At 41.0% G+C, this 24,974-nt stretch overlaps 1 protein-coding gene across 1 annotated transcript in view; it reads left to right on the top strand.

Annotated features, from left to right (window-relative positions):
* Positions 1-1,499: 1,499 nt before the first annotated feature.
* The window catches only part of LOC308368832 (NACHT, LRR and PYD domains-containing protein 12-like), a gene marked incomplete at its 3' end in the record, with an annotated part of 39,879 nt that continues 16,404 nt past the window's right edge, over positions 1,500-24,974 (top strand). Inside the window, exons 1-5 of the mRNA XM_080843113.1 lie at positions 1,500-1,553; positions 5,950-6,034; positions 6,158-6,263; positions 11,424-11,537; positions 11,928-12,041. Coding sequence (XP_080699239.1) covers positions 6,214-6,263; positions 11,424-11,537; positions 11,928-12,041 — 278 coding nt within the window. The 5' untranslated portion in view covers positions 1,500-1,553; positions 5,950-6,034; positions 6,158-6,213. The remainder of the gene's footprint in view (positions 1,554-5,949; positions 6,035-6,157; positions 6,264-11,423; positions 11,538-11,927; positions 12,042-24,974) is intronic.

The raw sequence follows: 24,974 nt of genomic DNA, 5'->3' as shown, positions 1-24,974 counted from the left end.
ACAGAGTACTTCATGAGTGTGTAGTTATTAGAGGGGGGTATAGTGAATTAGGCCAATTGTGTCTCATTCAGACACAAATAAGAATATATAATATATGAACATATAGAGGCTTTTGGAGGTGTCTCACTACAACAAATCAATGGACATGTTCTAGATGACCTTTATCTAGATCAAAACTTAGATAAAACAGCAACATTGAAATATGAAACACTGTGGATGAGCACTTAAGACTTAAATGTGAGAGGTCACATATAAAGTTCAGGGCCAGAACAAAGCACTCCGAATTAAAGGCTCAGAGCAAACACTCCACATTAAAAGCCTCAAAAACTACAAATCCCAGGTCTCCACTTCCTGTAAAGCACGATGCCCAAGTGTAAATTGCCAGTCACTTTCAATCTGAAGACGGTGTGTAACGAGCTTTGAGGTACTACGTTCCCTCTCATTTGGTGGGAGAAAGGTGAGAGAGGTATTACCCACTCAGCAGCAACGTGGATGTAAATCCCATCATATTAAAAAAGGCAGTGCGCACAATGGAATTAACTAAAGTCCTTTACGAATGCAAGATGAGAATAAAAGGTTGAATGAAGAAAATCTTAACCTCTTATTAAAGAGTGTTAAGATCGGATTCTTAGCATATGCCCTATCCAAAATGTGTTATGGTGTTTGTGATTATGGACCCAGCTCTATAAAGGAGGGAGAGAGAGGCTAATAGTGCGTGAATGAGATGAAAGCAGTGTGACAGACCCGAGCGCAGGGTGACATGTCTGTATGTGGGTGTGGCCACACATTTTAGTCAACATCAGCGTTCAAAGAAATAAGGGTTTATTAAGGATGGAAGATCAACACGCAAACCATAAGTACAACACATAATGCAGATTAGGAAAACCCAATTAAAAATCCAATGAAAAAATGTATTAACACAAATAAGTAAAAGAAACCTGCTAATCCTCTTATCAAGCAGAGGACAAAGTTCAGCAGCCTAATGGCCAGCGCACAATATTCCCATTCACATAGGCTACCTGACGAGGAACTAACCTCAATTGACAGAACAGGTGAACACAAAGAAGGTGGCCAGCACCATTTACCAAAAAGCGCTACACAGTAATTAAAGTGTCCTAGCCTCCTAAAGTTCTTTCAAACGGGTGTGTGCATGTTTGCATTTGTACAAGTAGGCTAGTCCGTATGCGTGTGTGCGAGTCATATGAGTTTCGCCCTGCGACCGACATAGGGAGCAAAAGCATTTATTTTTTATTTTTTTTAAAGATGACACAATATTGCTTGACATTTTCATAGTAAGGATAACTATTACTGTACAAACACTGATTTTTTTGTTTGTTCGATGACTTCACTGGTATGGCTTGGTACAAGGTCTATTGTTCTGAAAATCCAGTCTATGAACACCACTAGGGGCGTCGGTTTTCACCTTTTACAAAGGAAGGTGCTATTGCTCATTATCAAAACATGTAAAAACGAAAGTAGATTTGAGTTAAGCAAGGAAGGTTTTACCGGAGGACGACTCCATGGAAGAACATATCCGTAGTTTTTCATTGAGGGTAAGCATAATTAGTCAAAGTTACTGTTGTAATTTATACTAGAAGTGGTGATCTCGTTTCGTGGACTGAATATGGAAGATTAAGAGGTTAGTAGTCGGAGATGACACGAAAGTTTTCACGGACTTGATGGGCCTAATTGCGTAATGCCACGCTGTAGATTTGGACTACATTTGAATACCACATTTTCAGACCATAACTCTGATTTGCCTTGACTAAAGTCTATAAATATAGTCTGTTATCCAAATCGATAGACTCTGCATAGATCATCCGCAGTTGTAATACGTAGCCTAAATATGAACATTTAGGGAAAAAATGGCTTGAAGACTAGGAAGTGACATTTTTGTCAGTAGGTTTGTACGCCTATGTAATGACACATGTTAAACAAGCACGTAAATGTTAATTTGTAGGCTGTGTGCCCATTGTAACCTGTCTTGTAAAAAAAAAAAAGGTTAGTAAAATCAGCTCTTCCGCTGTAACATGGGGTTAATGCTCCATTCAAGACGACGGTAAACTAACAATGGGAAGCTCGAGACAGTTGCCTCGACACTGTCTGCGTCGGATAGTTTGTCATCATCTTTTTCTAACTACTCATAACTTTTCCCGTCGAGGTCAAAGATGTGAAATATAATTAAGAACTAAGGAAAAGACAACTGCGGTGCTAAGAGAATCCCACTTCACGTAGGTCTACGCTAGGCTACTCATTATGCGAAGTTGTTATCGTTAGTTCATACATTTAAGCCCCTACTGGTTGCGTTACAATCGCAGAACAGTTTACATATAAAATATCATAGACTGAATTTAACAATTTTGAAATTGCTCGAAATTACACCACCTGTCCGCTCTCCTTGTGAGAAGCGGAACTGTCCTACACGTCTAGACCCTGTAATGGTTATTATCACCATGCGGTATGCATTGTTTTTTTATGTACAGAAATATTCAGCCAGCCAACTTTACAAATCGCTCTGCCTTTCTTTCTTTCTTTCTCTCTCTCTCTCTCTCTCTATCTCTATCTCTCTCTCTCTCTCTCTCTCTCTCTCTCTCTCTCTCTCTCTCTCTCTCTCTCTCTGTCCCCTCCTCAATCCTGTTTCGTGCCTGTGCAGGGACTACGTCTACATCAACTTCACCACAACTACACTTGTCTTTCCCGGTGTTGTACCCGATTCAGCACCCCCGTCAGAATATGCACCCCCTTGACGCACCACTCGCAGTTCGCCTAAACAAACGCAGGGAAAAATACTATACTACGATTTCATTATTTGTGAAAGAGATGGAAGAGAAGAACACAAGTGATTACAGTCTTTAGAACTGTTCTAAAGAGTACAAACAACCGATGTTTTTCTATGCACCCCCTTGACGCACCACTCGCTTGATCGGAAAGGAAAGCAGTTCGCCTAAATAAACGCATGGAAAAATACTATAGCCTACTACGATTTCATTATTTGTGAAAGAGATGGAAGAGAAGAACACAATTGATTACAGTCTTTAGAACTGTTCTAAAGAGTACAAACAACCGATGTTTTTCTTCCAAAAGCCTCGGATAATAGCGAACGCAAAAGAACACCTTTTTGTTCTGTGGAAATATATAGCCTACCCCAGCCATGACTACAAAATGAATTAATGTAATTTTGAATGAGCAAGTTGAATGAATTTGACACGGTGTTTCACAAGACTAAATAACGAAATGCAGTTTAGTATCTAACAGGAAGTGCAAATAAGCAGAAAGTGCAGAATATGTGCATATGAATGGCAGTGGTATATACATAATGAGATAGTATAAGATACAGTATGATACAGTACTCTGTTTACTCATACTAGTCCCATGTCTGTACTCTGAAAAGCATTTGATGATCGGATCAACAGAATTCTTTTAAAGGGGGGGGGGTGCATATCACGACAGGCCTATTTTCACACCAGTCAGAATAAGCACCCCCCTGTTCAATTCTACTAGGAAGGTGTCACATGCATGAAACTCACTGTGCTTACTCATACTAGTCCCATGTCTGTACTCTGAAAAGCATTTGATGATTGGATCAACAGAATTATTTTAAAGGGGGGGGGGGGGGGGGGGGGGGGGGGGGGGGGGGGGGGGGGTGCATATCACGACAGGCCTATTTTCACACCAGTCAGAATAAGCACCCCCCTCTTCAATTCTACTAGGAAGGTGTCACATGCATGAAACTCACTGTGCTTACTCATACTAGTCCCATGTCTGTACTCTGAAAAGCATTTGATGATCGGATCAACAGAATTCTTTTAAAGGGGGGGTGCATATCACGACAGGCCTATTTTCACACCAGTCAGAATAAGCACCCCCCTGTTCAATTCTACTAGGAAGGTGTCACATGCATGAAACTCACTGTGCTTACTCATACTAGTCCCATGTATGTACTCTGAAAAGCATTTGATGATCGGATCAACAGAATTATTTTAAAGGAGGGGGTGCATATCACGATAGGCCTATTTTCACACCAGTCAGAATAAGCACCCCCTGTTCAATTCTACTAGGAAGGTGTCACATGCATGAAACTCACTCTGCTTACTCATACTAGTCCCTTGGCTGTACTCTGAAAAGCATTTGATGTTGGAGTCAACAGAATTCTTTTAAGGGGGGTGCTTATTCTGACCGGTGTGAAAATAGGCCTGTCGTGATATGCACCCCCCCCCCCCCCCCTTTAAAAGAATTCTGTTGACCCCAACATCAAATGCTTTTCAGAGTACAGACATGGGACTAGTATGAGTAGGCAGAGTGAGTTTCATGCATGTGCCACCTTCCTAGCAGAATTGAACAGGGGGTGCTTATTCTGCATGGTATGAAATTGGCCTGTCGTGATATGCACCCCCCCCCCCCCCCCCCCCCCCCCTTTAAAAGAATTCTGTTGATCCGATCATCAAATGCTTTTCAGAGTACAGACATGGGACTAGTATGAGTAAGCAGAGTACAGTATCATACTGTATCTTATACTATCCCAGTATACCACTGCCATTCATATGCACATATTCTGCACTTTCTGCTTATTTGCACTTCCTGTTAGATACTAAACTGCATTTCGTTATTTAGTCTTGTGAAACACCGTGGCAAATACATTCAACTTGCTAATTCAAAATTACATTAATTCATTTTGTAGTCATGGCTTGGGTAGGCTATATATTTCCACAGAACAAAAAGGTGTTCTTTTGCGTTCGCTATTATCCGAGGTTTTTGAAAGAAAAACATCGGTTGTTTGTACTCTTAGAACAATTTCTAAAGACTGTAATCACTTGTGTTCTTCTCTTCCATCTCTTTCACAAATAATGAAATCGTAGTATAGTATTTTTCCATGCGTTTATTTAGGCGAACTGCTTTCCTTTCCGATCAAGCGAGTGGTGCGTCAAGGGTTGCATAGAAAAACATCGGTTGTTTGTACTCTTTAGAACAGTTCTAAAGACTGTAATCACTTGTGTTCTTCTCTTCCATCTCTTTCACAAATAATGAAATCGTAGTATAGTATTTTCCCCTGCGTTTGTTTAGGGAAGCGAGTGGTGCGTCAAGGGGGTGCATATTCTGACGGGGGTGCTGAATCGGGTACAACACCGGCCCTTTGCTTTGTGTCCCTTCTGATAATTCACAATGTCAAATTATACGTCGTTACGTCCGCATACAGGTTTGAAAAAATCTGTTGTAGATCCACTGATCTCAAAAAGAAACTGGATAGCGTACAGTACAGTGGTACCACATGTGTAAGGAACATGCATTTGTGGGATGAGCTGCAGAGCTGAGTTTGTGGGTTGCGCAGATGAAACATTTGCCAAACAGCTTATTCTGGCAAACTTTTCATGGGCGCAACCCACATGCTCAGCTCTGATGCTCATCCCACCAACGCATGTTCCTTACAAATGTGGCATCATTTTAAAGGGAAGAAAACAGGCTTTCCAATGGTATACAATTTATTTATTGTTGTTACAACAAGAAATAGTCTACCAAACACAAATGTCCTTACTTTTTGTTCTATGTTTAGTTCAAAATAATGTTCAAAGCTCAAAACTGTCACAAACAGAAAGTCTTTCTTTTTCACAATATATCAGCACTCTCCCAGGTTTTGGAAAGTCGGTTTTGTCTACAGTTTATTTAAGCAGTGATGGTGGTAACAGTATTAGTGTTCTTACTTGAACCATACAGGTATTTCATTAAATAATAAGTCACATGTCTGTGCTGTTATTGCAGCATTTTTTAAATTTGTCTTAGGAATTACCAGTAATGGACACTGACTGTTTCCATGAGAACTTATGATTGTATATACCATTTACCATAACATTTAACCCAAACATTGTCATGTAAGTCTTCTGAAGGGGAGGATTTCAGTAAGGTATTAATTTTCATCTTGATTTTCATTCTACTTCCTCTTACTTGTCATTCCAGTGCTTCCCCTGCTTCTGTCAACACGTCTGTTAATGGGGTAGCAGAAGTCGACCCCCAATCTGATTGGTCCACACGCTTGCTAGACGTAAGCACTTCATAACTTTGTCATGAAAGAGACGGCCACTCACACTGCTTTATGTCTGTCTTTCTTTCTCTCTCCATATCGATCTGTCAAGTTCCCTGTCTGTCTATCTTTATTCATTTGTAGACACACAGGCCGGTGTCTCCAGTGCCCTGCTCTGTGTCTATGAAGAGTGACTATCCATGGCAGACCCTCCCAATTTCAGCAGTGGACCACCACAGTCTGATTCAAAGTCAGTTGTCAGCTATTACTGTATATTTGACATTTTTACATTTTACTCATACAGATATTTCCAAGAGTGGAGTATTACTTGCATTTGTGTGTATTTGTGATTGAGCGTGAGTGTGTGTTTGTTTGTTTGTGTGTGTGTGTGGGTGTGTTTGTTTTGTTTATTTCTGTGTGTGTTTGTGTTAAAAGGAGAGAGTGAAGGAGAGCTTATGCAGACATGCTAACCTTACTAACTATTAGGAAAAAGTGTCAGCTAACTTTATTATTTTGTCTCCTAATGTAACCAGGCCACAGACACACAGACCAGTGTCTCCAGTGCCCAGCTGTGTGTCTATGAAGAGTGACTGGTCCATGGGACACCCTCCCAATTTCAGCAGTGGACCACCACAATTTGATCCAAAGTGAGTTGTCAGCTATTATATTTGACATGTTTACATTTTACTCATACAGATATGTACAAGAGTGGAGAGTTACTTGCATTTGTGTGTGTTTGTGATTGAGTGGGTTTGTGTTTGGTTGTGTGTGTATTAAAGAGAGAGAGAGAAGGAATGAGAATGCAGACATGCTAACTTCACTAACTATAAACAAAAAGTGTTGGCAAATGCTAAAACCATTATTTGACCTGGGATGTGTGTGCGTGAGTCGATGAAATTGTGTGTTTGTTTTTGTTTGTTTGTGTGTGTGTGTGTGTGTTTGTTTCTCTGTGTGTGTGTGTGTGTGTGTGTGTGTGTGTGTGTTTGTTTGTTTGTGTGTGTGTGTTTGTTTCTCTGTGTGTATGTGTGTGTGTGTGTGTGTGTGTGTGTGTGTGTGTGTTTGTTTGTTTTTGTGTGTGTGTTAAAGTGAGAGACAGAGGGAGTGTGAACGAGAAAGTATGCAAACATGCTAATCCTACTGACTATTAGGAAGAAGTGTTAGTTAAGTAAATATATTATTGTGTCTTCTTATGTTACCAGGCCACAGACACACAGACCAGTGTCTCCAGTGCCCAGCTGTGTGTCTATGAAGAGTGACTGGTCCATGGGACACCCTCCCAATTTCAGCAGTGGACCACCACAATTTGATCCAAAGTGAGTTGTCAGCTATTATATTTGACATGTTTACATTTTACTCATACAGATATGTACAAGAGTGGAGAGTTACTTGCATTTGTGTGTGTTTGTGATTGAGTGGGTTTGTGTTTGGTTGTGTGTGTATTAAAGAGAGAGAGAGAAGGAATGAGAATGCAGACATGCTAACTTCACTAACTATAAACAAAAAGTGTTGGCAAATGCTAAAACCATTATTTGACCTGGGATGTGTGTGCGTGAGTCGATGAAATTGTGTGTTTGTTTTTGTTTGTTTGTGTGTGTGTGTGTGTGTTTGTTTCTCTGTGTGTGTGTGTGTGTGTGTGTGTGTGTGTGTGTGTGTTTGTTTGTTTGTGTGTGTGTGTGTTTGTTTCTCTGTGTGTATGTGTGTGTGTGTGTGTGTGTGTGTGTGTGTGTGTGTGTGTGTGTGTGTTTGTTTGTTTTTGTGTGTGTGTTAAAGAGAGAGACAGAGGGAGTGTGAACGAGAAAGTATGCAAACATGCTAATCCTACTGACTATTGGGAAGAAGTGTTAGTTAAGTAAATATATTATTGTGTCTTCTTATGTTACCAGGCCACAGACATACAGACCAGTGTCTCCAGTGCCCAGCTGTGTGTCTATGAAGAGTGACTGGTCTATGGGACACCCTCCCAATTTCAGCAGTGGACCACCACAATTTGATCCAAAGTGAGTTGTCAGCTATTATATTTGACATGTTTACATTTTACTCATACAGATATGTACAAGTGTGGAGAGTAACTTGCATGTCTGTGTGTGTTTGTGATTGAGTGGGTTTGTGTTTGTTTGTGTGTGTATTAAAGAGAGAGAGAGAAGGAATGAGAATGCAGACATGCTAACTTCACTAACTATGTAAAGGTTGCCTAAAATTCACCTTGTTACATGGCACATAATATGAGACAGGGTTTCCCCCAGGATTTCCTGTAAGGTGCGGTGGCACCTCAGGGGGGGGTCTGGGGGCCCCCCCCCAGAAAATTTTGTATTTCTTAGACGCAATTTCCTGCATTTTAACCGAATTGTGGGCCCAGTTTCAGCTCAATACAGAACTGTACTTTTGTTTCTAAATACGGGACAATGTCATTATTTCAGGTCCTTAAAGGTGTACAAAGTATGGGTCCTCATGAGCTACCTATTTGGCAAAACATGATCGGTGTTATACAGCCACGGTTTAAACCTAGGCTTTTCAACCCATGTTGGGTCCCAACCTGAAGCCCTGTGTTTGCCAGGTTTTTTATTGTTGTTGGTTGGCTGGCTCTTCTCACTGTCTTCCCTCACATCTGACTCTCTTGGTTCTAGGCAGCATTCTCCAGCTCCACTACTACTACCTGCCTATATTTCATTTCAAAACATTACATGTTGAAATATGATGACAAAATATTACTGTTTACAGTAGCCTACTTCACATACATTGTGTGACTACTATGACTATTGTTACTGACTACTGATACTGTCATCATAAGAAGATTTAGCAAAAGGGGCAGGTGTTTATTTTGGGGATATTTACACTGCACGCATAGTAGCCTGCTTGCTGAAGCCTAATGATGCTGTACAGCGCTTGCTACAACTACGTCATTAAGCAGGGTGCCGCAAAGTGGTCAACAAGTCAAACAAGAGAAGGCGGTGCTGAAAGGCAAAACACACACACACACACACACACACACACGAACGCATGTCCAAGTGGGGTTATGAATTCACAGGATATCTCGAGGTTAATTTGAGAAATGGCTCTTTCCTTTTTTTAGTGAAGTATTTCAGCAAACTCATCTGAAAAAGAGGACAGAGTGAGACGATCTAAATGCATTAGAATTATTATCTTTGAAGAGGACGCGTTGACATTTTGGATTCGAAAACTCCGGCGGGAATTACTAGCTATTAGGCTACTTGTTTAACTGTTCTTGTATTTATTACGAACGAAATCGCTAAGTTGGTCGGCTTGTCCTTAGCCTAACTAATAGATCTATGAGCTCTGCGAAGGTGTCCGCCTATTTTAAAACCACGCAGGCCTCGGACTTGCTACCTTTAACAAACTTTGCTCTGTTGTCATCCGCTACAAGTGCAGGGCTCATTGAGGGACCACACACAGCTGTGCGTTTAGAAATGACCGTTACTGAAGCTTATTTACATTTAGCCTCCCGAAATAGACGCAATGTGAGAAACCAGCCGTCTACGTCTACAACATATTAGGCCTACGATGTAACCCCTGCACAATGTTCAACAACTTGTTCTCACATGTAAAATAAAATTAATTCAACGTCACGTACCTCTGATCCAGTTGTTCGGTTTCTAGTTTGAGGGCCAGTGTGTCAGAAACGAGAGAGGGGGCGGGGGGAGTATGTAAACCGGCTGTGGTAAGCCGTGGATGCCGTGGAACGCTGATCAAGTGCGGGAAAGGCAGACGAATCCTTTGATGTGGCAAATAACACACCAAAAAACAGGGCTCCGATTTTTTCCGATGCGTGGCGGGGAATGACGAAGGTGCGGCGGCCCGCCACGCTGAAATGAACGTAGCGGAAACCCTGTGAGATTATTATTTATTGTAATCTGTTTTCTCATGTGTATCCCGCCATGTATGAGAGTTTGTAGTCAGCTGACCTGAGGAACGTGGGTTTCGGGGTCATGGGGCTCTTATTGCACTTTCTTTAAAAGGGCAAGAGGGACATGACGCGGGAGACTGTCGCTGTTTACCTGAGTATAGGTGGAGAGTGGAGGCGAATGCGCTCAGAGGACCCAATTGTTTGGAATTTACCCTGTCTTTTCCGGCACTGGATTACCCGCGATACGGATTACTTCCAGCATTGCAGCAAGCAGTGGATTTCCCCAAATTGTGGATTACTGTCTGAACGTCGTTAGGGGTGAGATTGCGTTTCCGAGGCGGTGTGGAGCGGCCTCTCATCACGTCGTAAGCCATTGAAAACTTGTTGTTTCCACTAAACGATCGTGCTTATTTTGAACTACTTTTGAGTGGACTTTATATGATTTAATCTCGAGACTTGGGACTATTGGGGGGTTTAATGTGGGGTGGGGTTTGGGGTGTTTGTTTGGTAAATTGTTTGGCGATGTTTGTTAATGGTCGGCTTGTTTCCGACGTGTGCAGTCATGGTGCGCCAGAGTGCGCTTAAGATCATTGCATTTTCAATACATTGTCAGACGCACTTATTTGCCCTGTGTTTGTGTCGTGTTGTTGGGGAAACCTCGGGTTGTCTCTCTATGGTGTTTGTTCTTCAATAGTTGTGCCTGCAGCAGTGTTAGAAAGCGCAAAATAGGATCGGCCAGTGACCTTAATCGCGTTTAGTAACTGTTTACTCTCCATGAGAAGGGGAAATTGTTACAACTATAAACAAAAAGTGTTGGCAAATGCTAAAACCATTATTTGACCCGGGATGTGTGTGAGTGAGTCGATGAAATTGTGTGTTTGTTTTTGTTTGTTTGTTTGCGTGTGTGTGTGTGTTTGTTTCTCTGTGTGTGTGTGTGTGTGTGTGTGTGTGTGTGTGTGTGTGTGTGTGTGTGTGTGTGTGTGTGTGTGTGTGTGTGTGTGTGTGTGTGTGTGTGTGTGTGTGTGTGTGTGTGTGTGTGTGTGTGTGTGTGTGTGTGTGTGTGTGTGTGTGTGTGTGTGTGTGTGTGTGTGTGTGTGTGTGTGTGTGTGTGTGTGTGTGTGTGTGTGTGTGTGTGTGTGTGTGTGTGTGTGTGTGTTTGTTTGTTTGTTTGTTTGTTTGTTTGTTTGTTTGTTTGTTTGTTTGTTTGTTTGTTTGTTTGTTTGTTTGTTTGTTTGTTTGTTTGTTTGTTTGTTTGTTTGTTTGTTTGTTTGTTTGTTTGTTTGTTTGTTTGTTTGTTTGTTTGTTTGTTTGTTTGTTTGTTTGTTTGTTTGTTTGTTTGTTTGTTTGTTTGTTTGTTTGTTTGTTTGCTTGCTTGCTTGCTTGCTTGCTTGCTTGCTTGCTTGCTTGCTTGCTTGTTTTTGTGTGTGTGTTAAAGAGAGAGACAGAAGGAGTGTGAACGAGAAAGTATGCAAACATGCTAATCCTACTGACTATTAGGAAGAAGTGTTAGTTAAGTAAATATATTATTGTGTCTTCTTATGTTACCAGGCCACAGACACACAGACCAGTGTCTCCAGTGCCCAGCTGTGTGTCTATGAAGAGTGACTGGTCCATGGGACACCCTCCCAATTTCAGCAGTGGAACACCACAATTTGATCCAAAGTGAGTTGTCAGCTATTATATTTGACATGTGTACAAGAGTGGAGAGTAACTTGCATGTGTGTGTGTTTGTGATTGAGTGGGTTTGTGTTTGTTTGTGTGTGTATTAAAAAGAGAGAGAAGCAATGAGATTGCAGACATGCTAATTTCACTAACTATAAACAAAAAGTGTTGGCAAATGCTAAAACTATTATTTGACCCAGGATATGTGTGCGTGAGTCGATGAGATTCTGTGTTTGTTTGTTTGTGTGTGTGTGTTTTTTTTGTGTGTGTGTTAAAGAGAGAGACAGAGGCAGTGTGATCGAGAAAGTATGCAAACATGCTAATCCTACTGACTATTGGGAAGAAGTGTTAGTTAAGTAAATATATTATTGTGTCTTCTTATGTTACCAGGCCACAGACACACAGATCAGTGTCTCCAGTGCCCAGCTGTGTGTCTATGAAGAGTGACTGGTCCATGGGACACCCTCCCAATTTCAGCAGTGGACCACCACAATTTGATCCAAAGTGAGTTGTCAGCTATTATATTTGACATGTTTACATTTTACTCATACAGATATGTACAAGAGTGGAGAGTAACTTGCATGTCTGTGTGTTTGTGATTGAGTGGGTTTGTGTTTGTTTGTGTGTGTATTAAAGAGAGAGAGAAGGAATGAGAATGCAGACATGCTAACTTCATTAACTATAAACAAAAAGTGTTGGCAAATGCTAAAACCACTATTTGACCCAGGATGTGTGTGCATCGAGTCGATGAGATTGTGTGTGTGTGTGTGTGTGTGTGTGTGTGTGTGTGTGTGTGTGTGTGTGTGGTGGTTTGTTTGTTTTTGTGTGTGTGTTAAAGAGAGAGACAGAGGGAGTGTGAACGAGAAAGTATGCAAACATGCTAATCCTACTGACTATTGGGAAGAAGTGTTAGTTAAGTAAATATATTATTGTGTCTTCTTATGTTACCAGGCCACAGACATACAGACCAGTGTCTCCAGTGCCCAGGGCCCTGTTCGGCGTACAACTGAAGCTAAGATAATTAATTTGGCTTGCCACATGAGATAATATAGCTCGCTAAATGAAAACAGGCCAAGCTGGTCTGGCGACGTGTGCTAAAATTCTTAATCGTCGAGTTAAGTTGTCCCAGGCTAATAATTGCGCGTGCACATCCTGCTTCAAAAGGCAGGAAAGGACCACCAAAACCATGATTTTTTTGACATTACAATAGCATAAACTCAAAGAAAAAGACTCATTTTTTTCTCCGCTTAGGCAGGATATGACCATGAACGCGTTATGAAGAATTCAAGACTATAATCATCTCAAAATTCAACACTGCCGCGGCTGCGACAGCAATATAAGAAACTGTCTATAGGCTGTCTAAGACGTGATATCTTTTCCAATGTCGAATATGTGACTTTGGTGCAGCGGTAAGAGCGCATGGATTGCATGCAACAGGTCGCTGGGTCGACCCCCTTCGCCTCCGTAGTAATTGTAGTTTTACATCTCCTTGTAAATCGCTTTGAATAAAACCGTCTGCAAAATGACTAAATGTAAATGTATTAATAAGATATTCCATAAATTGAAGCAATGAAAATATATTATGTGTATTTCTCTCTTCTTATCATGCATCCACCTTTTCTACAAAAATGATATGCTGTGAAGTAGACTGAGGTAGACTTTATTCACTACTGCACAAAAACTAGATACATTTGCAAAACTATACGTTTGCAATGATGTAGGTTGCATTTGTTGAGGACGTATGGTTAATAACATTGGGCCTCATTCTCAACCTTTTTCTGTAATTCTTCAGAAATGTTTCTTACACGACTTCGCAAAAACAACGTAAGAGAAACGCTTCCGCTGCATTCCCGCACGCTTGAAAATGTGTTCCTAAGCAGCCGAAGTCTTCTCAGCTGGGTTCCTTCCGATTAGTTTCTTAGGTTGATTTGTGGATTTGTATACATACACGCCCTGCCAGCTCCTTATTAGGAGACGCAATTTTAGAAACGTGTGCTGTCGCAATCTCCCGAATCCACCTCGTAACAGGTGTTCATTAATAAGGTGGAGATATTGTATTACGTTGAACGTCCGAAGTCCGTAAAACACATATAATTAGTCATTTTTTTAAATCGAAAAATAGTCACCATAGGTGTGAAGACCGGTCCCTAGTAGGAGTATAATGAATTGCAATTAATTCATGCTTCAGTACTTGAAGATTGGGTTTAGTGTTTATTTATTTATTCACTTACATTTGCAGTGTCATTCACATTCAGTCACTTAGCAGACACGGCCTTTGTCCAAAGTGACGTACAAGGGAGAGAACAGTCAAGCTACGAGCCATGTAGACCTAGTGTAACAATAAATACTACCTCGTATAATTAGGACTATAAATGTGAAACGTAATTGTTAATGATACAAATATTCTCGTATTTATTATTATCTATCATAATTATTTTAATCCGAGGATGTCTGTAAAGCTGACGTGAACGCAATCACCAACGGGTTCTCACAAATTCAACCGTTAACCCTTTTACTGTAATACAGAGTTTTTTCAAATGTCATTCCTCAACGCGATTCCTCAAATAACCACAAGATGGCCCGTGGAATCCCATTTGAGAAGATTCCGGTAGAGTTACGACTGCTATTCGAGTTCTGAAAGTTGTCTGAAGTTCAGAAGAAAGCACAGAAGAAAAAACTAACGAGAATGCAAATGTTTTCATAAATGTTTCCGAAGTGGAGTTCCTTCTGAAATCCTTCGGAGAGTCTTCCCAACTGCTGTCGAGAATGAGGCCCATTGTGATTGTAGAAGGGACATAAAATCAAGATCCTAAATAACTTTCGCCAATATCTCCATAAGGGAGATGGGTTACTGTCAATGTAACACTGTCATATAATTAGGAGTGCTTTGTTCTCCGCATCGCAGACATTACAAAAACGTAGGCTACCACTCACAAAGAAGGGAAAATTAATCTTGGCGGATCGCAAAGAACTCTCCCTACGTTAATCAAACTATCTAATATGACTACTTTTAGTCCTTGGTCATTGGGATCCCTCCTTTTGCCAGGGGTGTGGCAAGTTTAGCCTGCTAAATTTAGTATAGCCTGCCCTGGAGCAGGTTAGTGCTAAGTGAAATATTACTATGGTAATTTATCAGAAGTTGCTTCGCCGAACCCGATAAAGGGGCATTCTCTTTTTTTAGCCTTGAATTTAGCTCGCTAAACCGCTTAGCGAGCGTCGCCGAACAGTACCCAGCTCTCTGTCTATGAAGAGTGACTGGTCCATGGAACACCTTCCTCCCAATTTCAGCAGTGGACCACCACGGTCTGATCCAAAGTGAGCTCTGAGCTATTATTTTTGACATGTTTACATTTTACTCATACAGATGTGTACAAAAGTGGAGAGTTACTTGCTCATGATTTTGTGATTGAGTTTGTGTGTTTGTGTGTGTTTGTTACAGTCAGCGTTGGGGGTAACGAGTTACAAAGTAACGGACGTTAGTAACGTCATTACTATTATTGGTAACGGAGTACAATAACGCATTACTCTCAAAATATTGGTAACGTCACTACTTTACTAGACCTCAGTAACGAGCTTTCCTGCGTTACCCAAGCCATTTTTTGCCAGTCCGAAAAGTTCTCTTTTAGTGGCGCGTGCATGCTTCCAGCCTGTGTGCTTGTTTTGGCACCGTTGCCACAGAGACCAATTTGAGTGATTTGAGTGACGTAGCTGCTGGTGCGGAGAAGGAGGGAAGCGGGGAAATGGATGAGACGGAGACAGGAGGGTTCAGCCAGTAGCGATATTCTCATTACTTTAACTTTGTTGCTCGAAAGGACAAAAATCTGCGTGTTAAATGCACTATGTGTCCAATTGAACAACATAAACACTCATACAGATAAATTAACAAGGATAGCAAAACCGATGTATTTAAGCATAGAATCAGAACGGCAGAAAGGCAGGACGTCAGATCACAGTGACAGGCTGTTTTTTCTCATTAAATGTGAAGGTTGAGATATTCATTACATTTAATTCAGTCTTACTGGTGGTCCTTTTGTAATACCAACAGACACTTCGTTGTGGATAGGTAAAGCCTATGTACTGTTCTCACTACGTGTTTAGCATTACATCGCATACGTTTCTGGATAACAGCTGTTGCCATTTCCACGAGACGAACATTTGAATGATGTCAAAGTAAAAGTCCAATAATATACTGTGTTCGTTTCCATAACAACAATACAAGCAATATACATTTGCAGACCTGAATAAGCAGAGGGCAGAACAGCCAAGGGTGCCAATAATTGTGGAGAGCACTGTATTTGGAAATTTATGTTGAGTGACTTCGAGTATGAGCTTTTCTCTTAACCCACTACAGCGATTCCTACAGCAAGCTGGTTTTGTTCTCAGGAGTATGCCCCCATTTGGTTTAGTGGGGTCTCATGTTTCCAAAAGCCTGTTTTTGGCCTATTTTTAATGTTACTGCTGATTGACCCACCTGAATGTCCCCACCATACATGGCCACTTGTATCCTGTTTGTGGATTTTAAAGTGAGGCATATTTCTTTGGTAAGACAGGTAGGACAGGGTTAATGTCCGTTCAAGTGGATGGCTGAGTTTTATATGCCCTATTGTTTTACATGTTTACAATTGCAATACACTATGAAAGGCTAAGAGATGCCCTTTATAGAAAATTGAAAATAAAGTGATGAAAGGGCCATGATGTTTGCCCAGCTTTGCGGTAAATTTGGACATTTGCTTTAAAAAATGGAAAGTAAAGTAACTAGTAGTGAAGTTACTTTTCAAATGCAGTAACTAGTAAAGTAATCTAGTTACAATTTTCGGAAGTAACTAACTTGTAACTAGTTACTTTTTCTGAGTAACTACCCCAACACTGGTTACAGTGCATGAAATGCCCTGTATTGTTATTCCTAGGCTTCTTCTTCTTCTTATTCTTGTTACCTTTTTCTGCGATTAATTCAGCCCGAACCGCTTAACGTAGAAACTTCATTCAAACTTTGTCGCGTAGGTCTTGTAAAGGACACTTATGCTATGTATTTTTCACTTTTCTAAACTTTATACTTTTTAAGATATTAAATAAAAACAAATCGAAATTTTACCATTGACTTACAGTACTGTGCAAAAGTTTTAGGCAGGTGTGAAAAAATGCTGTAAACTAAGAATGCTTTCAAAAATGGAAGTGTTAACAGTTTATTTTCATCAATTCTTCATAAATTAACAAAATGCAGTGAAGGAACAGAAGAAAATTCTAAATTAAATCAAAATTTGGTGTGACCACCCTTTGCCTTCAAAATAGCATCAATTTTCCAGATACACTTGCGCACAGTTTTTGAAGGAACTCGGCTGGTAAATTGTTCCAAACATCTTGGAGAACTAACCACAGATCTTCTGTGGATGTAGACTTCTTAAAATTCTTCTGTCTCTTCCTGTAAACCCAGACAGACTCGATGATGTAGAGATCAGGGCTACGTGGGGGTCATACCATCACTTGCAGGACTTTCTGTTCTTCTTAAAGCTGAAGATAGTTGTTAATGACATTGGCTGTATGTTTGGGGTTATGTTCCTGCTGCAGAATACATTTGGTGCCAATCATACGCCTCCCTGATGGTATTGCATGATGGATTAGTATCTGCCTGTATTTCTCAGCATTGAAGACTCCAATCATCCTGACCAAATTTCCAACTCCACTTGCAGAAATGCAGCCCCAAACTGGAAAGGAACCTCTACCATGCTTCACTGTTGCCTGCAGACTCTCATTATTGTACCTCTCTCCAGCCCTTCGGCGAACAAACTGTCTTCTTCTACAGCCAAATATTTCTAATTTTGACTCATCAGTCCAGAGCACCTTCTGCCATGTTTCTGCACCCCAGTTTCTATGTTTTCGTGCTTAGTTCAGTCACTTGGCCTTGTTTCCTTGTCGGGGTAGAGCTTTTTGGCTGCAACTCTTCCATGAAGACCACTTCTGGCCAGACTTCCCCGGACAGTAAATGTCTGTACCTGGGTACCACTGGTTTCTGCCAGTTCTGAGCTGATGCCACTGCTTGAAATCTTCCGATTTCGAAGGTAAGTAAGCTTGATGTGTTTTTCATCAGCTGCATTAAGTTTCCTTGGCTGACCACTGCGTCTACGATCCTCAACGTCTTCTTCAAAAGAGCTTGAACTGCACATTTTGAAACCCCTGTCTGCTTTGAAATCTTTGTCTGGGAGAGACCCTGCTGATGCAGTATAACTACGTTGTGTCTTGTTGCTGTGCTCAGTCTTACCATGTAAATGGATAAAAAATAAACATTTATCGTTTACATTTTTCAAAGCTTTCTTAGTTCATAGCATTTTTTCACACCTGCCTAAAACTTTTGCACAGTACTGTACATTGGGCCATTATGACATCATAATAGGGTCTTTAAACTGGCTTGCTCCTGTGCTTCACAGACACCTGCACCAAATCCAAGGAACCTCTTCTCTGTCCCTCTCAATTTAACTGTAACTAGGAACATTAAGACACCTTCCATTCTCTACTTTTTTTCTCTCCATCTCTCCATCTTTCTCTCTATCCCTCTCAGTCTACTTTCTCTCACACTCAATCTCTCTTCTTCACTCCATTTTTATATCCTTTTTTCAATATTTTCACTCTCTTTTTCTCTTTATCCAGAGCCACTCTTGTTCACTCTTCTTTCCTTCTTCCACTCTTCTTTCCTGTCTTCTTCCACTCTTCTTTCCTTCTTTCACTTTTCTTTCTTTTCTTCACTCTCCTTTCTTCTTTCCTTCTTTCACTCTTCTTCCCTTTCTTCTTTCCTTCTTTCACGCTTCTTTCTTTTCTTCTTTTCTTCTTCAACTATTCTTTCCTTCTTTCACTCTTCTTTCCTTTCTTCACTCTTCTTTCACTCTTCTTCCCTTTCTTCACTCTTCTTTCTTTTCTTCTTTCCTTCTTCCACTCTTCTTTCCATCTTCCACTCTTCTTTCCTTCTTTCACTCTTCTTTCCTTTCTTCTTTCCTTCTTTCACTGTTCTTCCTTTTCTTCTTCCTTTCTTAACTTTTGCATTTCATGCACTGGTATTTCCTTCAGGAAATGCATTTTCTAGTTTGTTTTGTTTCTGTGTGTGTGTTTGTTAAAGAGAGAGAGTAAACGAGAGGGTATGCAGACATGCTAACCTTACTTACTATTAGTCTGATCCAAAGTAAGTTGTCAGCTATTTTATCAGCTGAGTTAGTTGGGAGTGAGTATCATCGGTCGGATAAAGGAGTACCAATCAAATTGTCAGGGCAGGCTTTATACGATGATGGACATATGATCAAGCGGTAGATTCGAAATCTTCCGAAGATGGCGACGTATCGGGAACTTGTTAGTGGGACATATTTTATGTAAATTATGCTATCTACACGACTTTTTTATGTCTACATTGACTCGGTTAGTTGTATATGTGCAACACGAATGTTTGTCTTAACTGAAGCGCTCTAGACCATTATTGTTAGGTCATTGCTAACGCTTACACCAAAAATCCATTGAAACACATAGTAGCTTGCTAGCCTTGCTGCTAATAAGTAACGTGAGCAGGCATATCTCAACAGATATTGACAGCGCATTCATTTTGAAAGAGGAACAGAGAAACGCGATCAAGGCATTTGTCGATCGAAAAGATGTTTATGCCGTCCTTCCTACGGGATCAGGTTAAAGTTTTAATGTATCAGATGGTCATACTACGTTGTAGGGGTGTCACAATACCAAAAATTCAGTAGTTGGTACCAATACCAGTAAAATAACACGATTCTCGATACCAATTTCGATACCACGGTAAAAAAAAAAAAAGGATTTTCCAAGATTCCATGTACTTGAACTTGAAACATGAACTTCTTTATTAAAATATGTGAAAATAGCCAAATGTCATAAGACATACAACACATGTGCAATATAGCATAGCACAACATAATAAAGTGCAATTAATGGTTAAAGTGCAACAACTAGTGACCCCAGACACATTCCAGGCTTCCAGGCATCTTTTCAAGAGGTACTGTGCAAAAACAACAACAGTGCAAAACAAAGCCGTGGATATAACAGTGCAGCCATTCAGCTAACAAGATGAACATGAGTTTTGAGCCTCTTAAAGGACGTATTTAATACAAAATAAATCGAAATGTTCAGTGTGGTTGCGGCGAAATTCCAGCTGCCACTCGCAAATCGTCTTATACATCGGCTACATTGAGTCTATGGTATCGAAAAAATGAATAAAATTGGGTAATCGTGTTTTGTCAAACCAATTGCATATTAATGTGTAACTATCAGGCATGCAAACTTGTCGCTTTTCGGCGAAATTCGCCATTTTCCCACCGAAATATGCCATTTACGTGAATCGTGTAGATCCGAGGAGTTTTTTTAGGGGGGGGGGGGGGGTCCGGCGTTTGGCTGCGGGAAAAAAGTCTAATATATATTTATTTTTATATTGAAAACTCGTTATCATCACCATTACTTTCGAGTTTATGAGTTCGTCTGCCAATGATATGAAAAGCACAACTCTCAGGCTGTCAAAAGAACATAATTAGCCAATCAGAAGTAGATTACGGCGGGTCTTGGGAAAATGTGCTTTCACCACCGACTTTTCTGTATCGCTCTGCCTACGTAGATGCCAAAGTAGAGATACTGTCACACCGAAGCAGAGTAAGTTCAAGAATCCTTGGGAAGATGCCCTCCTAGTTGATGAAGGATTAAAAAAGAAATGGCGCTGGGCATGGATAGAAGAGATAGGGAAGGACGGTAAGCCTTTTGGTAGCCGGTGTAAGAAGTTAAGAGAAGCAGGTGCTCTCTTGTTGTGCTCAAGAAAGCTATGTATGCAACTAGCGGGAAAACTTCCACTTATGAGTGAGCTCGTAGAGCAGCTGTTCGTGCTATCGAACACACAACGCTTTTACTGGGGGCAACAACCACATCTGATGTACTGGCATCCATAACTGACCGTTTATGTGCCCTGAAAATATGCGTTCATCGCAGAACACAATCCAGGCAAGCTCGCCCAACCCTTGGTGAATTTATGCCAAAAAATAGCTGAAGACAAAATTGCTTTGACTAAACTGTCAATATCCAATCAGCATGCCAGCTATTTTAACACACCTGGCATAACACCAGAGTTTAAAAGACGTATTTCAGAAAAGCTAAAGTTTTCCTTTAATGTCGACGAAGCCACCAACAAGAACCTGGACAATGTCCTCGTTCGTTTTTTTGTTGAAGATTACAACGCAGTAAAAACGCAACACTTGCCAGGCAGGAACATGAATATAGCCAATGCCTCAGCAATTAGGCTACTGTATGCTAGAATAAAAGATGTATATTTTAGATTATTTCTTCTGAACGAAGTAATTATGGAAATGTTGCAATATAAAACTACATTCTACAGCTCACTGTTGCTCTTTAACGGTTTAACGTGAATCACTGTCCTTTTTCATATATCCTCAATGAAATGGTTGCAAATCAAATCTTCTTTCACTGACTGAATTTGACATACCATTATAACATGTCACCTTGTGATTGTAGGTCATCTTGAAATCTTCCAAGGACAAAGCTTAGCAGCAAAACTTGATATCAAAAGAAATCGTAAATGCGACATGTCTTAGTACCATATTGTAGTGAGGTGGAGTATTGCTGACCCTCTTGGGATTGCAGTTTCAAAAGTCCCACCATAATCTGCCATCATTCATTTCTAAATGTTTTTTTGTTTGATTGTTTGTTTTTTTGACCCTGTAAATGTGTCCTCGCCACAGGACGACCCCCCCCCCCCCCCCCCCCCCCCCCCTCGCACTCACCCACATAGAAAAAAAAGTTCAGGCTCCGGATTTTTTTGGCTTTAACCCCTGCGTGAAGAAGCGGCAATTTTTCCTCTCACGCAACCTTCTCACCTTTTTCACCCCTGACCAGTTTGCATGCCTGAACTATATTAACCTAGGATATTCTGTGAATTTCCCTAGTTTAGTCATGATACTTGCAAGATACATGCTCTCTTTCTCTCTCTATCTAATTCTAACCAAGGTAGGCTATAGGCTAACGTTAAAACTACAGCAAAGCTTACCTAAACTACGTACATAACGTTAGCCATTGTAACACACGTGCCCATCATTTTAAACATCATGTAACGTGTATTTCAGTATGACAGATTTAAAAAACTGAAAAACTGCATTATTTGGATGTTGTTAATATGAATCAACACTATCCTTGAGTTTTTAAACAAATACAGATGACTGTCTTTCAGGTGCTTTGCTAAATTGAAAGTACTATCTCCCTTTGTCTGAAGAACACGGTAGCATCGTTTGCATAATGTTCAAAAGTAGGGTGACTAGACGTCCTGTTTTACCCGAACATGTCCTCTTTTCAAGACCTAAAAAATGCGTCCAGCAGGGATTCCAAAAGCGTCCGGGATTTAGCCTCGTCGGAGGTTTCCTGGATGTTTCACAAACTAATATTACGTCTTTTGGAAAGGGTATCTCCGTTACATTCCACCTTTTTGCGTGTGCTCTCCTTGGTCGACCGCCTTCCCAGTGTTGCCAGATATGATAATTATCCTCCAAAATGAGCCTATGATACGATACGCCATTTCCAGTCTGGCAACACTTCACACCTGGCCGCCCCCAGTAGTTTCATCGTTTACAATAGTAAATGGCAGATCTGCGTGTGAAAAACATGTCAAAACTTCGACTGGAACACCGAAGCGTATACTGCCCCCGTCAGTTCCAGAAGAAGCGCAGCACGATTCTAACAGCTGGCACCGGCGCCCACGGTACCTACGGTACTTCAAAAAAATGGGTATCGTCGGTGTTTTGTTATTTTAGTACCGAAAGGTACCGTAAGTATCGGTTCTCGTGACATCCCTACTACTTGCTCTGATTGGTTCTAGGTATCCAATTGAGCGAAGAGGCATTTTATCCCCCTGGTTCGTTGAAACACGCCCCATAATCACAGCCCAATGGTTCAGTATCAGACTTATATTCTGACTAGAATTATGAGTATGACATCGTCAGGCTAGCAATAGGCTGTAAATACTGTAAATATACAGTAATCAGAATTCTACCGTATATGATATGTATGTACAGTATTACATTGTATTGTGGCAACACACTTTACAAAATGGAAATGGTTGTTGCCAAGGGTGCAAATACAGTGAAACACAGTACAGTAAATTGACTGTAAAGGCCAGCATAGTGTCATTGTCATTGCCGAACGTACAAACAATTGATGCCACAGTATGGCGGCTGAACCCTTTGACCAGCCTCTCTCATGGAGAGGTCATGATTGACTACGTGATACAGTTTTTCTCGATTGTTTTCACACATTTAGTGAACCATGGGTCAACTTCATCTAATGGCCTACTGGTTAGGGTTTCAGGCTGGAAACCGGAAGGTGGCCGGTTCGATCCCCGAAAAGTAGGAAAAATGTGGGCAGGGGAAGTGGTAGAGCAATGCTCTCCCAGGCCCACATCCACGGCTGAAGTGCCCTTGAGCCAGGCACCTAACCCCGATCACTGCTCCCCGCCAAAGGCAGCTCACTGCTCCAGGTTAGTGTCCATAACTTCACTGCGTGTGTTCACTGGGTGCTGTGTGTGTCACTACCCTGGATGGGTCAAATGCAGAGGTGGAATTCGGAGTGTGTGTGTCTACACCACCTCTGCCATAAAGTCACTATCTAGTGCTCACATCTTCTTTGCACAGCAAGAGTCTTCTCTGGAGAACGGGTTAACTATTTCTCGTTGCTTTCACACATATTTCTTTGAGTTTTAACACATTTTTCAAAACAGTTAACACACTTCTCAGAGAAAGACACAAAGCCCAATTGAATAGCCAGTAGCTGCTCGCATCAAATTCAAGTCACTTATGCTTGCCTACAAAGTGCTTACTGGGTCTGCTCCCACCTACCTAAATGCTCTTGTAAGGGCAAATGTTACACCCAGGACGCTGCGCTCATCCAGTGAGCGTCGTCTGGCACTGCCCCCAGTGCAAGCAAGGCAATCCAGACTATTCTCAGTTGTAATTCCACGTTGGTGGAATGACCTGCCTAGCACTACCAGAGCAGGAGCGTCCCTCCCTACCTTTAAGAAGCTCTTGAAGACCCAACTCTTCAAAGAGCACCTCTCTTCCTAAACTGGCACCTTGGCTCAACCTGCACTTAAGCAGCAACAGGCCCGCACTTCTTTTTTTATTTTTTTTTTTATTCTTTCTATGTCGTTTTATAAGCAGTATTTATTGTTACACCAGGTTTTTAATGCTCTTAGCTTGATTGTTCTCTCCCGTGTACGTCGCTTTGGACAAAAGCGTCTGCTAAATGACTAAATGTAAATGAAAATGTAAATGTAACCATGTCAACACATTGCAGACAGTTAGTAGCAGCCTACTGACACTGCTCTCTATATTCTAAATATCATCAGCACCTGTGTGAACTCTCTGTGCAAAACTAATCAAGTAGTTCTCAACCTCTAAAAGAGGTCAATAGATAGAACCAAGCATGTATCGAGGAGGCCGCCACCAACAACTTCAGGACGAGGACAAGGAGAAGAGGTTGTGTTAGAGGTAGAGGGTCCCCTGTCAGGGGATGTGGTATTCGAGTAAGATGCTCTAATGAAATTAGGGCAAGAGTCATTACAGTTTTTCCCAATCGTTTTCAGGCATTTAGCGAATCATGGGTCAACTTCATCTAATGCTCACATCTTCTTTGCACAGCAAGAGTCTTCTCTGGCGAATGGGTTAACCATTTCTCCTTGCTTTCAGACAAATTTCTTTGAGTTTTAACACACTTTTCAAAACAGTTTACACACTTCTCAGAGAAAGACACAAAACCTAATTGAATAACCATGTCAACACATTGCAGACACTTAGTAGCAGCCTACTGGCACTGCTCTCTATATTCTAAATATCGTCAGCACCTGTGTGAACTCTCTGTGCAAAACTAATCAAGCAGTTCTCAACCTCTAAAAAAGGGTCAATAGATTGAAGTTGATACCAAGCATGTATCGAATAGGCCACCACCAACAACCTCAGGATGAGGACAAGTAAGAGGTTGTGGTAGATGTAGAGGGCCCCCTGTCAGGGGATGTGGCATTTGTGTAAGATGCTCAAATGAAATTAGGGCAAGAGTCATTGATCCATAGTGAATCATGATCTCTCCATGAGAGAGGCTGGCCAAAGGGTTCTTTCAAACCTGAGCTGTCATACTGTGGCATCAATTGTTTGTATGTTCAGCAATGACAATGACACTTTGCTGGCCTTCACAGTCAATATAATGTATTGTGTTTCACTGTATTTGCACTCTTGGCAACAACAATTTCTATACTTTTGTAAAGTATGTTGTCACAATACAATGTATACTGTTTCACTAAAGTTACATGTATTTACAACATATACGGTCGAAATCTGATTACTTTACGTTTTTTTCCAGTATTTACAGCCTATTGCACTATTTTTACAGAATCAACAC

This window comes from Sprattus sprattus (assembly GCF_963457725.1).
Source record: "Sprattus sprattus genome assembly, chromosome: 1".
Classification (NCBI taxonomy): domain Eukaryota; kingdom Metazoa; phylum Chordata; class Actinopteri; order Clupeiformes; family Clupeidae; genus Sprattus; species Sprattus sprattus.
This window is presented reverse-complemented; position numbering and strand designations above follow the sequence as displayed.